Below are 17813 nucleotides of genomic sequence, written 5' to 3'. Positions count from 1 at the left end.
ACATTTTTTTTACTGTTTCTATGTGCACACATGTCCTAAGAAATTAAAATTTGTTCCACAGTATGTTTTACACACACGGCTGGAATGACAAAAAAAAAACTTTAAACTTGATCTAGTGGCGACAATTGTCTCCAACTAAAACATCCACCATTTAGGTTTAGTTATCAATGTAAAATCAGTTTTACTGGTCAGAACATCTTTAACCCCAGAGAGTAAAGTCAGACTTTGTGTTGGTTGATTCCTGTGTAACCCTGCAATTTCTAATCCTTCTGTGGCCAAACTTACTGTTAGTATTTCAAACCAAGAAAACTCGTACAACCTGTTCTCATACTAAAGCCAAATAAACTGATCCTTCTTTGAGTCGACAAAAAACCACAAACGCTCTGCGTACACAGACAAAACAAATTAACCATTCAAGCTGGTTCCAGCCTCAACGCTTTATATTCCTCACAGAAGCCAAGAGGCAGAAATTACAAAACAATACATGACCAATAATAGTAATTTTTTAAGTTTCAGTCATGTTGCATCTGAACCACTGATCTTTTTCTCTGATGGCAAACATGTAGCACTCAGACCGTGTCTTACTGTACCAATTGCACTGTTTTACCTGCCACACCTTTCGTATTGCACCTTTTGGCATCTTACACTGTTTATTTTCTTTCTTCTTTGTTTATATAAAAAAAATTTACATTTAGATTTTTCTTCTTGATTTTTGTTCTGATTATATAAAAGTCAGATAAATGCTGCTGTAACAAGAAGAGCTGTTAAAACAAGTTTTCACTGTTTTAATGTTGGTGACAATGTTGAACATTGACAATAAAGGATTCTGTTTCTGATAAAGTCGGCATCCGAGTACAGTTTCAAAGCACCATATACAGTATGACATCAAGACACCAGTCAGTGTGTAGGAGTAAGTGACATATGGACTACCTCTCCCATCATCCTTCCCTCTCCAAGTGTGATGGAGAACCCATGTGACCTTCAGGTAACATAAAGACCTTACAGAGCTGGTTTGGTGGCTAATGTAGAAACATCTTATCTTATTTTCAAAAAGGCAATTATTGTTAGTTTCAGGTGAATATACACTAATAAAAACATCACTATGATCATTGTATTGCATTTCTGCTGATAACTCCCCACATCATACCTTTAACAGATACATCTAAAACAATAGTTCACTAAAACAGAATATATTAAGCTTTTACACATGTATCAAAACAGAATAAAAATGAGTGAAGTGTTCATAGTCTTATGCAATCCACCTGCTACACTGAGATGGCTTGGCTGTTAGGCAGCCTGATAGCCTGTGTTGGGACTGTGGAGATTTGGCTCTGTGTTTGGTCCGTTTACCATGAGTAAGATGGAATATATTCGTGTGTGTGTTTCCTTGCCCCTGCTTTGCTTTTTCTCCCCTCAGTGTGTTACCTGGATGAGCGTGCCTGCCCCTCCCCACCAATCACTCCACACTCCTAATCTGCATCATTCACAATCAATGACTCACCATCTGCAGAATCTGGCCTCTGCCTTGATCCCTTTGCCAGAATGTACAATAGGATCACCCATGCTTACCTGCTCAGGCACGCTCAGCCAGCGCCCTCGTCCACAATCACTCTGCCCTGCTCCCCAGGATTCACCCACACTGGCTCATTGTTCCGTTACCTGGACTCTAGATTTGTTGCCTATTTCCCCAGCACTTTGGTTTGATAGTTTAGAGACTGTTGTGTTTACTCACATTATTTGCATTTCCACCTGTAAATACACTGTTCATTCATATAATAAATATCATTGCTGAATTGTACTATGTGTGTGAGAGTCCACAACCCTTTGCCAGTCTGTGGGAGAAACCTCCCGCTTGTAGAGAGGCTGTGAGGGTTCCCTGTCAATCCCCTCTGTAGAAGCCGGTTCCAGTGAAGCTCTTCAACAGAGGGGAGGAAAATTTAGATTTTCCCAGCTCCACATATTACTTTCTGCAGCTTCAGGTATTGTATGTTTGTAGAAACCTGATTACACAAGAACTACAGGATGGATGACCATGAAACTCACTGGAAAGATGTGGTGTGGGTCAGGGAAGATCCTATTAAATTCGGCTGTGTATCTGGATCTGATTTATTTAACATTTTAAGCATTCTTGACATTTTCACTGAAATCAGGTAGGGGAGTAATATCTACACATATGTGCAATTTGGTGCAGCTCGATTGAATTTAAATGTACTATTTGGCCTTGATGGAAGTACATGCTCTCCTGACGTAAACGTTAGTGAAAGTTAAGATGTTGTTTGTTTTGTTTTACTGAAAAAGTGCGATCTCTGCTGAGCCTGTTTGATCTTTATATACAGTCTATGGTTTGACCTGATCGTGCCCGTGGACCATGTGAGTGAATCTGATATCTTCACTCCAAGGGGAACTTAATGATCTCATGCTCCGCTGCAGAGCCACTGATACCGATGGGTGTGTGCTGAAACTGCGTCACATTGCACAGATTCATAGTGCGCAATGTTTCTATATGTATGTTTCTGAGAATTACTGCTCAGTCAGCTGTTGATTGCACTTCACCTTTACATCCACCCATGCATCTATTCACCCATGCATATATACATAGCTTTTCTGTCTCACTTAATTAGTTCAGGGACGTCTTATCTCAGAGGCATCTCCGCACCAAACCCATTGGCACAAGGCGATGGGTGTGATTTCTCTCGACATGTTCTCAGGCGGCAGCCGACTCCTTGAGTTTGGGTGTGTCAGCCTATAACATGACAGAGAGCTGACTCAAACAGAACAGTCGCTGCTGTAACTGAGAGCTTACGGATCGCTTGGTGACTTGAAGAACAGTGTCTGTGAGTAAATACAGGATCTTGTCTTATTGTATGATTTCCATAAGAAAGATAAAAGAGATCAATCAGAGAGTTGATAGAGTTAACAACTGTTTCATGTGATTTCATGTGCTGGAGATGTAAGAGAAAACAGCAATGAGGAAGAGAATCCCAAAGATTTGCCCTGCAGGATGCTCAACTTTTAAAACAATATATATACAGTATTTAACAGATGGCAGATGAAACCAAGAGGCCGAAGACTTGAATTCCATGGCGACAATGTTAAAGTAGCAGCGTCTCTATAACACTTTATTATTCTCAATAAAATGTGTCTCATAAAAGAGACTGAGGTCTGTGCCACCATAACTCTCTGACATACACATCATTTACCATCACCATGTGTTGCCTTGGTGTGCAAGATCAGCATGGACTGTGGCGCTGCAAACAAACTGATCACCATGCCACCATTTGGAAGGCAGTGTGGACGAGTCCTCTGAGCAGGTCATCAGGCTACTGAACCATAACATTTATATTTTGTATTCCTTATCTCTATCAATTTCATTGTATTTATCTTTATTCTCTGCATTAAAATCTTATTGTTTCCAATTTAATATCATATTGTTTTTTAATTACCTCCACAAAGGAGGCTATGTTTGTATTACAGTTTGTCTTACTGTGAGTGGGATTACTCAAATAATTACCAATTTTATCAAAACCTGGCGGAGGGGTGGGGCATGGGCTAATGGAGAACCCATTAACTTTTGAATTGGATTTGACTAAGGATTGTACCAGGATTGAGTTTTTTTCACTTTCTTCAACATTGAAAGAGAGAGCATTTTTCAACAAGAAATATTGCAGAGATCTTTATGAAAAACTCAGGCATCTGTGCAGTGCTGATACATATGAACATTTTGGTGCAGATCTGGATAGTTATTCAGATTTTGTGAATCAAAAGAAATCATTTTTGGGGTTGATCTTTATTCAGTTACTAAGGTAACAAAGAGAGCAAGAAACCTTTGACATGTTTACAGTATGAGTCTGCAAATATCAGTTTTTCAGTGTTTCATAAACTATTCTCCTTGATTTTGAAGTTTACTTGTTTGATCTTTTGGTAAAGTAATCTCCTTTAATGTGTAATTCAGCACAAATGGCATTGTTGGTTGAAGGGATTGGAGTAACATTCTTCTTTCTTTTCATGTTTAACATAATCAGGGGGACAGCATTTTGGCCCACTGTTTGTGGGAGCACAACTTATAAAGTCAATCTTTAATTCTGGGATTAACGTCTTGTCGCCGTCTTTCTTTGTAGACACAATGGCATCATCAGCCCCTCTGTCCAAGGCCAACACCAGCTTCTGTCTGGATCTGTTCAAACAGCTGAGTGACAACGACAAGACAGCAAATGTCTTCTTCTCTCCTTTTAGCATCTCCTCAGCCCTGGCTATGGTGATGCTGGGGGCCAGAGGCAACACACAGACACAGATGTCAGAGGTACAGCACGCACACACACACACACACAAACATAAAATTAATTGCACAGACATAACTGTTGTTGGAGACATTGCGCTGTCACAGCAAGGTAGTGGATCTGGTTCATGTTACATCTTGAATTTGGATTTGGATTGGAGAAAAGGTGTGGATTCAGATTGCAAGCTCTGTCATGTTCACAGGGTACTGGTTGTGTAGTCAACTAAAACTATTACAGAAAGAAAAGGTCTCTAGACATTCATTTCTAGTTTATGTTAAACCAATGGACACATCAAATTTGACACAAATGTTGAACAGCAGTGTGTACAGAGGCAGTTTTAACTATGAACATGGAATCTTGATATAAGTAGTAAAGTAAATGACATGATCCTCGGCTTAATTTCAATGGCGGAAAGTAATGAATACATTTCATCAAGTACTGTTCTTTATGAGTAAATGTTTTCAGCTACCATACACATTTTCCTTTATATTAATTCAATTATAATGATTGAATTGCATAGTACATAGTATAAATTCACAGATGCCACTTATTGTTGTCAATATGCTTATGCTGTGGGATTATTTGTTGAATTGGTGCTTAAGTAAGTAAAAAATCTGAATACCTGTGTGTTGTTTCAGTAACGTTGGATCTAAAACACAAACTTTCCATCATACATAGCTATAATCATTCTATCCAGATAGGAATATGAATTACATTTGATCGATTGGATAACACTGCACTCGTAGCGAGCAGATTTGGATTGATCATCTGTTGTAAACAAAGTGTGGATTTACTTCCAACTGTCAGACATAGTGGCCTTTCAGATGTGAGATTGATGGATGCAGCTGAACTGCACAGAGCAGAAAGGCTTCACTTGTAATGGGTGTGGGCAGTGTCTGAGTAACATTCTGATTTAGTAGGTGTAAGAGTTGTCAGTTGAAATGAAGAAAATATATCTCTGTGCATGCATGTCTTTGCTTGTATGTGTGATTGTAACAGTCGGTTGCAGAGGGATTTCCTTTCTCTGGATACACACACACACACACACACACACACACACACACACTCACACAATGTTGAAATTGAGATCCTGACGTTAACAGAAACTACCATTTGCACCTCAAGGTCCTCTGCTTCATCGAGACCCTGAAACCAAACCAGGCAAACATTCGAGAGGATTCACCAATGCAGTCACAGATGCAGACACGCCTTCAGTTCCAGACGCAGTTACAGCAGCAGTCCAGACTGCCAAACTATCTGCGCAACATGGTAACAAATCCAGCATGCAAGGGATGATTAACAATGGGGGGATATTTTGCACATAATTTCCCACTGCATTGCTAATTTACAATCTTTTGCAAGTACAACAGTACAAGTGCAACTAACTAAGCAGATGTGTGCAACAGATGGAAAATTCAGTGTCCTCACAGTCAACCAAAGCAAAGCTTTAGATCTCTCTGGTCCTCTTTGGTCCACGCTGATGATGGGTAAACAGTGGGTAATTGAGTGTGGAAATACTTTGTTCAAACATGTTTTATATTAATACTTCTGTTTGGTCTGTTTTTGCCTTTTCCACATTCTCTCCTAAAGGTGCTGGGGGTGTCATAAAGAGGATTTAAACTAAAGAAAACCTTGTGAATCTCTGGGGTCAAAGGTCAAATGATGAGAGCACTGACACCAAAATCAACCTGTTTCAGAATCATTTGACGTTAATTCATGCCGGCACATAGAAACTAAGTGTAAATGTGATTCTGGCTGATTCATGGTGCATGAGCAAGAAGATTTTTTACTCCATTCTCATCATTTAACAGGAGAACAATGATCTGCATTCACTTAACACATGCTTTTCTTTCACCTGTTGCTGTCTCAGTGTGTTTGTGTAACACGCAGGTCTTCTCTGGCTGTTTGCAGTGCATGAAGCCCCAGGATGGTCAGGACGACGTCCACACCAGCTTCAACCAGCTGCTGAGCACACTCAATGCGCCAGACATTCAGTTTACCCTCAGCATTGCTAACAGACTGTACGGACAGCAGTCCTACCAGTTTGTTAAGGTACGTGGCAATGCATTTATTCAGTGAGGGCATAATCTGCAGTCCTAGAATTTGGTGTCAGAATAAAATGTCAGCCACTCCTCACTGTGTTAATTGAAAGAGGAAAGAGTTTATAGAACTGGCATTCATGTCTGCTTTGGCAGAGTTTCATTGATTATGGAACGTACAGTACTTATGTGCTGTGAATATTAAACACCCAAAGAAAACATTGTACAGCTGTTTCCACAGACCACACATATTGAAAAAACTGACCTGGATAAAACCCTTACGTCCAGCAGCAATGAAAAAGTGCTAACTGTAGCAGTTTGTCAGTCATATTGTGACTGAGTGTTTAACAGAACTGTTGTCTGTGAGAATTCAAATGAGCTGCTTATGATTCCAGGACTTTTTAGAGGAAACCAGGAAGCACTACGAGGCTGAGCTGGAGTCTGTGGACTTCCAAACCAGCTCAGAGGAGGCCAGGGTCAATATCAACAGCTGGGTGGAGGAGCAGACACAAGGTATGCGTCAGAACCTGTTAAACAAATTTTGAAACATCCCTTTCACTCACGCAGCCACTCCTTTACTTCTACTTGTTTTATAGTAGACTATAATTTAATCTCACTGTTAATAACCAAACAGTCACAAAGCAAAGTCCAATACATTTCTCCCACAGATTTATTTTGCAGGTTTACAACTACATAGTAAACTCTGCATCATTTGTGAAATTCACCTGACCCGAATTCCAGCCCATATTCCATATATACAATACAATAAGTGTGCTGGAGATATTGCCACCAGGCAACATTTGTGTTTTGAATTTTATGGCTTATGTGGGGTTAGCTCATTAACATAAAGTATGAGGTCTACCAATTAGGCCTCTTCTGTGGCTCCTATGTCTTAGACGGAAAAAACAAAACTGTGAGTCTGGCACAACCTGCTGGAGGAAATTAAAAAAACACATTGAACACGGGTTTGTGCATTTTTAATGTTGGTCATTTTGAGGATAGATGAGGAGGTAAAACAACGATGATGGTGGTTTTGCTTTTTACTGTTCATCAGGTAAAATCAAGGACCTGCTGGCCAAGGATGTAGTGGACAGCGCGACTGTGCTGGTGCTGATCAATGCCATCTACTTTAAAGGCAGCTGGGACAAACGGTTCGAGGTGGATTCTACTGTTGATGCTGCGTTTAGAATAAACAAGGTAACGCTGGAGTTTGTAAAATGATGTTGTCTACAGTGCACAGTTGACCTGAGCACTGTAGCTGACAAGGTATTCTGATGGTAGACCATGAAAAAAGTATTTGAAACAAAATCACCATTAAACAAAGTCACCAACAATACTAAAAATAAATGTGACGATTTGATAAGAATTCTTATTTTTCTAAGTTTTTTGGAAGTTCAGTGTGCTTGAACAATTTCTCAAAGTATACTTAGTGATGTGTGGCTTTGTTCAAAGCTGTATAACTAACAGTAAACGAGGAATGACTTAAAGGGATAGTTCACCCAAAAATTAAAAATGTCGATGGAGGGGTTGGTTAAGTTTTTGAGTCCACAAAACAATTTTGATTAATTTCAATCATTGTAATCCATTTGTACTTCCACTTTTGTCTATTCCCCAGGTCCCTGGCAAATTATGAACATATTCAAATAGGCTCCACCTTGACTGGTTACAACATGACACTGAAGAACAATCAGTGCGTCAATAATTATAATCCAATAATATACATTATTCTGCAAGGTTTTTTATTTATTTTATTTATTTTTTGAACTTTAATTATATTTTGATGCGTTTCCTGGATTTCTTGAATTCTATATAATTTATCTACATCATAGTGCAGGTCAGATCTATGATTAAGAAAAAAAAACAACACAAGACTCATTATGCACAGAGGACATAATTATCCTAAGAGAACGTGAGCTTTGAGAAAGTGATGACCTCAACTGAAAAATGTCTTGTTTTGTTTCCTGTTGTCTCCAGAATGACACTAAACCAGTGAAGATGATGTGCCAGAAGAGTGAATTCACTTTCACCTCCATTCCTGAGATCAACTGCCAGGTGATGTCCATGGTTCTCAGTGTGCGATTGTCAGTGTTCACAGGTTTCAGTGAAACAAACTACTGATAAACTACTGATGATCTACAAGGATTACAATGAGTTTCGCTTGAGGTAAAAGGGGTAGAATGGTAAAGGTAAAGTGCTGTGTGTGTACTGAAAGTAGTTGTGTGAGTTTGGGCGGGAGGATACAGGATATATATAACATAATTAATATCACATTGAGAAGGCATATTGAAATAGATATAATGCATTTTAAGTACCTAATCAGAAAGATTGTTTGCATGTGTGTAAACTTGAGTGTGTGTGAAGATGTTGACTTGAAAAGACAATGAGTTTTGAGAGCTTTGGGTGATAGGAACACCAGTGCCAATGTCCCATACATAAAACTTGATTAGCAGAATGAATACATCATGTCCTGCCTCCTGCTCTATCAAGTCACCACCTCTCAACTGAATGCTCCCGACATTTTCCTTTTGATGGGACCGCGTCTGATCCAGATACTGTCCTGCTGTATTCTTCACATGTGAAAGGCAAACTCTGGAGATTGTCTGGACCCAATAGTCCAGATGTTTCCCAGATGATGCGCCTGAAAACACAGTTATAGATGATCAGATTTTATTTTAAATACCAACTTGTTTTTTCAGGATGAGGAAAACATCTGTGAATGACGTGAAATTCAAACTGAATGTTTTTGATCAGATCTTAGAGATGCCTTATAAAGGGAAGGACCTGAGCATTCTCATCTTCCTGCCCAACGAGATTGAGGACGATACAACAGGCTTGGAGAGGGTATGACATGAATATGCACTCACTAAAAAAATGCACATTTTTAAACCAACAGCCTAATGATTTGTATTTTGTCCACCTCAGCTGGAGAAGGAACTAACCTATGAGAAATTTGTGGAGTGGACTCGTCGAGATTTAATGGGCCAAACCAAGGTCGAGTTGAGGCTGCCTCGCTTCAAGATGGAGGAGACGTACAACCTGAATGATGTCCTGAAGGGCATGGGCATGGTGGATGCTTTCGATGTCGCAAAGAGTGACTTCTCTGGTGAGACACACATTATAGTACGTTACAGGATTGTCTGTAGTATTAAGTGAAGTGTTGTCTTATATTTCAAATGCCCTCCATCCTCTGCTGACAGGCATGTCTCCAGCCAACAACGTGGTGCTGTCAAAAGTCGTCCACAAGTCTTTTGTGGAGGTAAATGAAGAGGGAACCGAAGCTGCTGCCGCCTCTGGCTCCATTTTACCGGAGCGCTCTATAATGATTCCTGCCACGTTCATCGCAGACCACCCCTTCCTCTTCTTCATCCAACACAACACCAACAAGGCGGTCCTCTTTGCCGGTCGATTCTGCTCCCCTGAGTGAACCCCCGTGCCTCTTGGCAGTATGAGGGTTACATCTAACATGTCTCAGGGGTTTTCAGGGTTGATAATTCATCCTCTGCATTACTCTAGCTATAAATCACATTCCCCATCTGTTTGACATGTAAAATCCCATCCTATATTTGCAGGCGCACAAATCTACAGGAAATCTAAAAGGAAAAGATGGCGCTGCACAGTGATCCCTCACATTAACCTCTAGGATTACAAAACAAAGTGTCTGCTGCCCAGAGTCTGTTGCCTGCATTAAATCCCAACTGAGCTATTTCACTCACATATTTCAATAAGAAAAAGGCTTCTATATGTAACTTGACCATATATCGTGAACATTAAATGAAATATTAGTAACTATCGAAACAGCTTCATGAAAGTATACATAAAAGTAGTGAATAAAATATAATAAACACTATGTGCCATGTTTTTCCATTTTTTTCTATATTTCCTTGTGTTATAATAAAGTTGCTGCTGAGTTCCATCAGGCTAACAGTATTTCCTTGTGTTGGAGAAGGAGGCCAGTAGAGGAAGCTGCTGCCTCTGGAAATAAAGTGACTTAATCATCTGCTCTGCAAGTTGCAACAAGCCTCAAGTGAGGAGACATTATGTGATATATGACGATGATGAATACATCAAATAGTTACATTCATGTGTTTAGTGCTGAAATAATTTACATCCACAATCAAAATGGACTGTATTTATCAGCACTTCCAGAATCGGGGTTCACTATCTTGTCAGACACTGACAGACAGGATACAGGCTGGAGAAGCGAGGGGGCAAACCTCTGGTATTCTGGTTGCCACAGACAACAAACCTGAATCAGAGCAATATTTCTATTCTTGTCATTAAGTGACACGTGTGTAAGATACTGAACCTAGAGTTTCACCTGTCGGCTGTGTCAACAGTGTGCGAGTGATGTATGAATATGTGAGTGAATGGGTGAGTGGAAAAAACTGTACTGTGAGGATAAAAAGCGGAAGACAGTTTATGTGGGTGTGTCAGCACCGCCTATAAATAATGAACCTGCCTGTTCACAAAGAAGTCAGCTTGAAGTCACTGTGTGTTCCAGAGAGACTCCTGAACTCCTGCTGCTCTGTCTTGTAAGTATATACAGAGATCATAGCACCGAACTGTTTAGTTTGTACACAGTTTCTGCTCTGAGTTTACTACAGATGTATTAGATTTGGCATTATTTGTAGAATATAGTTTATATAAATAGGATTTGAAGTAATATAAATGCAATGACCTGTATGGTTTAAAGATTGAAATTTTCCGTCTGTTTTACACCATATTCCATTGAAAATATGTACATTTTACATTGAAGATGATGCTTACTTCAGTCTTAAAAGTTGACATTGTCTTAACATATCATTTATTATGTTTTTATATTAGAGACAATCCATTTAAGTCTAAATTAGCTACTTTATTTCTGGAGTTTGGCACAGCAACAGAGGGATTTATAGCTTGTTATAGATATAAAAGCATGATTTAAAATGAGTTATGTTATAATTAATGCTTTGCTTTCTTTGTAGAAACAATGGCATCATCAGCCCCTCTGTCCAAGGCCAACACCAGCTTCTGTCTGGATCTGTTCAAACAGCTGAGTGACAACGACAAGACAGCAAATCTCTTCTTCTCACCTTTTAGCATCTCCTCAGCCCTGGCTATGGTGATGCTGGGGGCCAGAGGCAACACACAGACACAGATGTTAGAGGTACAACATGCAGACACATGCACACTTATATTTGGTCCAGTTTGAATTTCTGATGTTTGTCATCTGACATTTCTGAAAGGTGTCCCGCTTCTTGTAATCACTACAAACTGCAGCTTCAGACACTCACTGAGACAATTCTGCATAGGTGGCTATTATGTGCACAACTCCACTTCTGGCTACCTGGAAGTCACTCTCAAACTTTAGTCACTTAATGGATCACAGATTTTACACATTTAATTATTTAATTAGGAAGTAGAAATAGGGATTCTCAGGGAAAAAAACTTTTTAAAGCTTAATTTATGTCTATTAAATAATTTAGCATGTACAGTGATATTCTTCATTTGATTCACAATAAAATCATGTGAGGGTGCCCGGCCAGCAACAACCAGTACAATGAGACATTCAGTGGAGGTAACTGATATGTAGGCTACATAGAGGTCACAACATTGTGTGAAACAAGATGTGAAAACAAGGACGTGGGAGTGAGGGTGTGTCAGTGTGCAGGTCCATGGGGGTTTTCATTTCCTTGTTGGGCACAATAGAAAATTACTGCAGGTTCATTGACACAAAATTTTGACATGTGTTATTTTTCTGAGGCAATAATCCTGCCAGGGCAATCATGTGTTGCAGTAATAAAACTGTGTGTGCATTCTTATTGTGTAATTGCATGAAATTAAAAAACAGATATAATATTCTCATGTTTGTGCATGTTGCTGTGAAGATGAAAAAACAGCAGTTAGGCAATGTAATCTTGTGCTGGCAACATCTGCTCTATAATTACTGAAGTTGTTTGATGGGAATAAGAAATTAGAGCCAGGAGTGTGGTTACCTGAGTTAATTTAATATATTTGCATATGGCTGATCGCCCTCTGGCTGTTGCAATGGAGGGTGGAGGGCCAAATAAATGTCAAGATAGAAACTTTGATTACTGTTTTGTCAACTTACGTTTACTAGTTGACCCTTCCAACTACTAAGATGTGAGCTCATATCCAGTGACCTGATTTATCATAATTAACAAAACCCCTGCATATGTAATTCTATCATAAATAAATCTTGCAGTACTTTTTTCTATGAGTGTTTTTTTCTGACTGGCTCAACATTTTTAAAGACCATCTCTTTGGCCAATGTTCAGTCGGGGGTCTGGCCTTGTTGCTCTGAGTTAGAAGCACTTAGTCAGAGCGTCTGCACACCCAGACACAAGCACCTCCACTCACCACCACACAGGAGGACATAGAGCCACAATAAATCCATGACTGAGGATGCCAATGTGATTTCTCTCACCAGTTTTCCAGTTAATACAATTTATCTCTGATCAGCTGTTTGAGCTGGCTCCATTTTTGATCCACCAACCCAGTCTAAATGTGTGTGGGCCCACAAAATACGACACAACCCAAACATCCCTATGCTGCGATGTTATTGTAACTTCCAATACACGACATCTGATGTCTCACTGAACAGTGAACATTACTAATTGTACCACTAGGTCCTCGGGTTGTGTGAGGCAAAGAAGCTGCAGCCTGAAGAAGCACAGCAGCAACAGCAACAACAGCAGCAACAGCGACAACAGCAGCAGGTGAAGTTCACAGTGCCACAGCAGAAACTAACAAACATACGCTCTGTGTGGTGTCTGCTAGTCTCCAAAATTGGTGGATGTCTTGATATGAATTTTAGAAAAAACACAGACACACAAAGCAATGTGGGGCGTAGCTAGACTGAAGGTTAAGTGTGTCTCTGAGTGGTACATAATTCAAAGGAATGTAGTCCAGGATTCTCTGTTTATAGATACTTGCTTCTGTGCTATTCAATCCTTAATAAGCAGTTGCAGGAGATCAACATTTAATACGATTGCCCCATCAAGAGGTTTCAAACTATGGCAACCAATCAAAAGTGTATTGGGCAAATCAAGTACACTGGAATTAAGCCGTTTCCTTTTATTAACACTGAATGTTGATGAAACCAAATTTAGCAAACATAGCTTTAAATATGTTGTTGATTTGGACACACACCAGGCAAAATATAGTTTCCTACATTTTTGAATGTTTATTAGACATATAGGTCATTTGCTGGCTCAACTCTTCTTTGTCTGCTTCATTGACAGTGTTTGAAGACCCAGTGCTCCCAGGACGATGTCCACGCTTCCTTCAATGAACTACTGAAAGCACTGAACAAGGCGGAGGCTAAGTACTCCCTCAGTGTTGCCAACAGACTGTACGGGGATCAGTCCTACCAGTTTGTAGAGGTGAGGTGTGTGTTCATGATGGGGTGTGGTCTGGATTGAATGAAAGGCTCAGATATCCTTCAGATTCAAGTAACACAAGTCCTCAGGGGATGACGTATCCCCCCAGCACTGGCAAACTTTGAAAGAGCAGATAATTTGGTGTTAATGTTCCCCTCTGTGATAAACAACAGAAAATGATACATCAAATTGTCATCTCCTGAACAGCCTCTCATCATTGTTTTATACATTGTTTGTTAGTGTTCAGTGATGAGTGATCCTGTGATTCAACACATACATATGTATGCACTGTAGCCACAAAATGATAACAATTTCAAACACAAAATATCAAAAGGTGCCACTTCACCGTCTGATTACTGTGAAGTTCTATGAAAAACTTGAATGGATAAAGATGCATAGACATACTGCTCCCTTTATCCCTGTGCACTATATGGGGTATACTGTACCGAGGTCAGGAAACAAGCAAGCAGAGTAATAATAGTGAAAATGTTGGCTGTAATGAGTCTCCACAAAAATATTGAAATGTGTTGTTCATGGTTCCAGTATTTCTTAGAACAAACCAGGAAGTACTACAATGCAGAGTTAGAGTCTGTTGACTTTAAAATCAATCATGAGGCTGCAAGGCTGAAGATCAACGACTGGGTGGAGAAAACCACACAAGGTGGGTCACACACATCAATCGTTTTTATCTGTTTTTATCTTTACCAGTATGTTAAAGTCTGAACTGCTGGGGCTTATTCCACCTTCTCAACACTTCTTTGGTCCTTAACATTACATTTTCAAAAGGTTTGTCATGAAAAAATGGCCTTAAAATGCTTAAATGAAACTGAACACCTTCTTACCTCATATCATGACGAGGATCTATGAATACGCTGATTTAACATTTTAACTCCACCCTCACCTGCAGCTGAGGAGCCGTTTCCAGCTACTGAGCTCCAGCCACAAGTTGACAGGATTAGTTTCTTTGGTTTGTGACAAATCCTGCCTGTCTGGATCTATTTTTTTTAAACATCGTCTTATCACCTCAAACTCACTCGACATCTTCGTCAGTGTCTTCTACATGTCTGCAGAAATTCCAAAGGCTTTCACTTGAACATTTGCATTCACACAAACAACCCCTGCAGAGAAAGTCCAGAGAAGCTCTGGAGTTCAGTGCATCTATGTAAGCAGCTTCAGATTCGCACACTGATGAAAAAGCCACCAGGGACAATTTTGGGTTCAGTGTTTTTCCGAAGGACACTTTGGCAGGTGGACTGGGGGAGCTGGGGATCAAACCACCCAGTCTACCTCATGAGCCACAGCTAGAAATGAGAAATTATACAGTAAATAACCCTGAATTTGAATCATATAAATATGATTTAACTTATTTCTACATCAGGGAAACATCTGTAAATGTTATCCTTGTTATTGAAATTTGTGCTTCAAATTCTTAGGTAAAATCAAGAATTTGCTGGCCAAGCCTCTGGTGAACAGCACGACCAGTATGGTGCTGGTAAATGCCATCTACTTCAAAAGCAACTGGGACAAGCAGTTCCAGGAGAATGACACTAAAGAGGCTCTGTTCAGAGTCAATAAGGTAAAACTGTACAGAGAAAATGTTCCCTCAGAGTAAAAGAGCTACTCAACAAAAGATGGTTGAAGTGATATTGTTGCTGGATATTCAGTATTGGTATTTGTGAGTTTTGTGTCAGCCCCCAAAATTATGAATGTGATGATTAATTTCTGTGAGATCAGCAGAACCAGGTTGACAAAGTGAAAAAGCCATGTTTTGCCTCCTCAATATTGATGTCACAGTGTAATGTTAATGAGACTGAATTTATATGTTGTTTTTCTAGTCTTTTCAACCATTCAAAGCAGCAACCATTCACACACCCTTTCATAAAGCACTACTATGCACTTTTTCTCGCACACACCATTCACACACTGCAAGCACAGCTGTTCAGGGCAATATTGGAGTTCAGCGTCTTGCACAAGGACACTTAGGCATGTACAGTGGAGGAGCCTGGGATCAAACCACAGACCTTCTGGTTAACAGACATCCCGTTCTACCTCATGAGCCCCTCCCCTCAGTCTGGTCACTACACCCTGCTGTACACATCTACTTGACTGCAACAAGGTGACATGAATATGCTTTCAGCTGGTGTTTCTGTTTGCTGATTTCAGAATGAGACTAAGCCAGTGAAGATGATGCACCAGAATGATGATTTCCCTTTGGGCTTGATTGCTGAGATCTCCTGCCAGGTAATTAACCATTTAATGAGTCAGTTAATAATTAATCTATCAGTCTGTCAATCACCTGTTGACCAGGTAACAACTCAACTGATCATTTATCCCATGAAATATAAATGAGCAGATTATGAACAAAGCCGTGATCTATTCAGTATATATTTGTTTTATTACGGAAACACACTGTTCTTCAGGTCCTGGAGATGCCTTACAAAGGGAAGGAGCTCAGCATGTTCATCTTTCTCCCCATGGATATAGACGACAGTTCAACTGGTCTGGAGAAGGTAGGACATGCACACACATCCATCACTTCCACAGAGAAATCCACAAGACAAATTAATAATTAAGTTTGTCTACACCCCCAGCTGGAGAAGGAGCTGACCTATGAGAAGTTTGTGGAGTGGACATGTCCAGACAGGTTGACTCGCTCTGATGTGAAGGTGGGCCTGCCTCGGTTCAAGATGGAGGAGAGTTATGACATGAATGATGTCTTGGTCAGCATGGGCATGGTGGATGGCTTTGATCCAAATATGTGTGACTTCTCAGGTAGGACATGAAACAAATCAAAATCAGGAAATGTCAGGGAAAAGAATCCTGAGGTTCTATCAAATCAATGTGCATTCCTGTCATGTAGGGTGAGATCAGGTAAGTTTGTTTAATTTATTCTCTGTCTCTCTTTTCTGCAACAGGCATGTCTCCTTCCAACGACCTGGTGCTATCAAGCGTTGTCCACAAGGCTTTTGTGGATGTCAATGAGGAGGGTACCGAGGCTGCGGCAGCCACTGCTGCTATCATGATGCTGACCTGTGTACTAAGGCCTAGAGGCACCTTCATTGCAGACCATCCCTTCCTCTTCTTCATCCGACATAACCCATCCAAGTCTGTTTTGTTTGCTGGCCGCTACAGCTCCCCTGAGTGAGCACTACATTGCTGAGAAAAATACATTGTGATCATGTTAAGTGCAGGTATATGTAATTGCACTACACATATAAAATAAATACTAAAAAGAACAAGAGTTTACATGCAGTTTTAAACTAAGACCTGGTCATTTTTGTGTTCTTTTGCTTTTACACATGAAATAAAAGTGTGTATTTACCAAATATTGTATGTCAAGTTTTTTTTTATTTAATCTGGTTCAGCCAAGAGTGACAATAATATCATAAAGATTGATTATTTCTTGTAAAAAATAATAATAATCCTTTTATAGTAATATACATGATTTGACATGGGGGGAAAATTGTGGCTGGCTGAAAATAAAGCTCGAAAAAATTTGTATCCCCCTGTAATTTAATAGAAATGATGGACCTACTCCACATTCACTATAAGGTAGATACTGCATATGATGAGAAGTATTCACTAGATCGGGGGGGGGGGGGGGGGGGGGGGGAGTTAGTGGATATGATCTGAAATACTCACAAAATCAAACACTTGATTGTTGGTCATTACCTGTGCAAATGTTTTGGAGGGGTGGCATTTTGTGGCAGTTTGGAATGAAATAAAAGCTCAAAATCCCACAGAATTTATGGAAGCTCCGGGTTGCAGCGGGGGTGTATGTGCACTTGCAAGTTCTCACACGCAACAGATTCTGACAGGTGCATATGTAGCGGGCCCCAGCTTGGTCCCCGCTGAAAGATATATAGATAATATTACTGCAACACATGATTGCCCTGGCAGGATTATTGCCTCAGAAAAGTAACACATGTCAAAATTTTGTGTCAATGAACCTGCAGTAATTTTCTATTGTGCCCAACAAGGAAATGAAAACCCCCATGGACCTGCACACTGACACACCCTCACTTCACGCTGCAGGTGAGGGTGGAGTGAAAATGTTAAATCAGCGTATTCATAGATCCTCGTCATGATATGAGGTAAGAAGGTGTTCAGTTTCA

At 40.0% G+C, this 17813-nt stretch overlaps 2 protein-coding genes across 3 annotated transcripts; both read left to right on the top strand.

Moving 5' to 3' along the window:
- The first annotated feature begins 2693 nt into the window (after window positions 1–2693).
- On the top strand, window positions 2694–10163 carry LOC109629782 (leukocyte elastase inhibitor-like). 2 transcript variants are annotated; one of them, XM_020087685.2, is made up of 10 exons: window positions 2694–2834; window positions 4119–4300; window positions 5403–5546; window positions 6189–6329; window positions 6712–6829; window positions 7371–7513; window positions 8291–8368; window positions 9068–9157; window positions 9239–9419; window positions 9514–10163. In XM_020087685.2, exons 2-10 carry the CDS (start codon window positions 4124–4126, stop codon window positions 9738–9740), a joined length of 1299 nt encoding a protein of 432 aa, XP_019943244.2. In that variant the 5' UTR covers window positions 2694–2834; window positions 4119–4123; the 3' UTR covers window positions 9741–10163. The 2 variants fall into 2 exon arrangements, with proteins under 2 accessions (XP_019943244.2, XP_069368591.1); XM_069512490.1 differs by having other exon boundaries at window positions 6168–6329.
- Window positions 10164–10737: 574 nt separating this feature from the next.
- On the top strand, window positions 10738–17024 carry LOC109629783 (leukocyte elastase inhibitor-like). The gene is made up of 10 exons (XM_069512493.1): window positions 10738–10848; window positions 11281–11462; window positions 12946–13035; window positions 13561–13701; window positions 14242–14359; window positions 15132–15274; window positions 15862–15939; window positions 16119–16208; window positions 16290–16470; window positions 16614–17024. The coding sequence occupies exons 2-10, from the start codon at window positions 11286–11288 to the stop codon at window positions 16841–16843; spliced, it is 1248 nt and encodes a 415-aa protein (XP_069368594.1). The 5' UTR covers window positions 10738–10848; window positions 11281–11285; the 3' UTR covers window positions 16844–17024.
- The last annotated feature ends 789 nt before the right edge of the window (window positions 17025–17813 follow it).

Source organism: Paralichthys olivaceus, chromosome 17 (genome assembly GCF_024713975.1).
Source record: "Paralichthys olivaceus isolate ysfri-2021 chromosome 17, ASM2471397v2, whole genome shotgun sequence".
In the NCBI taxonomy this organism is placed as follows: Eukaryota; Metazoa; Chordata; class Actinopteri; order Pleuronectiformes; family Paralichthyidae; genus Paralichthys; species Paralichthys olivaceus.
Note: the sequence above shows the minus strand (reverse complement) of the source record. Positions and strands in the feature narration are given on the sequence as shown.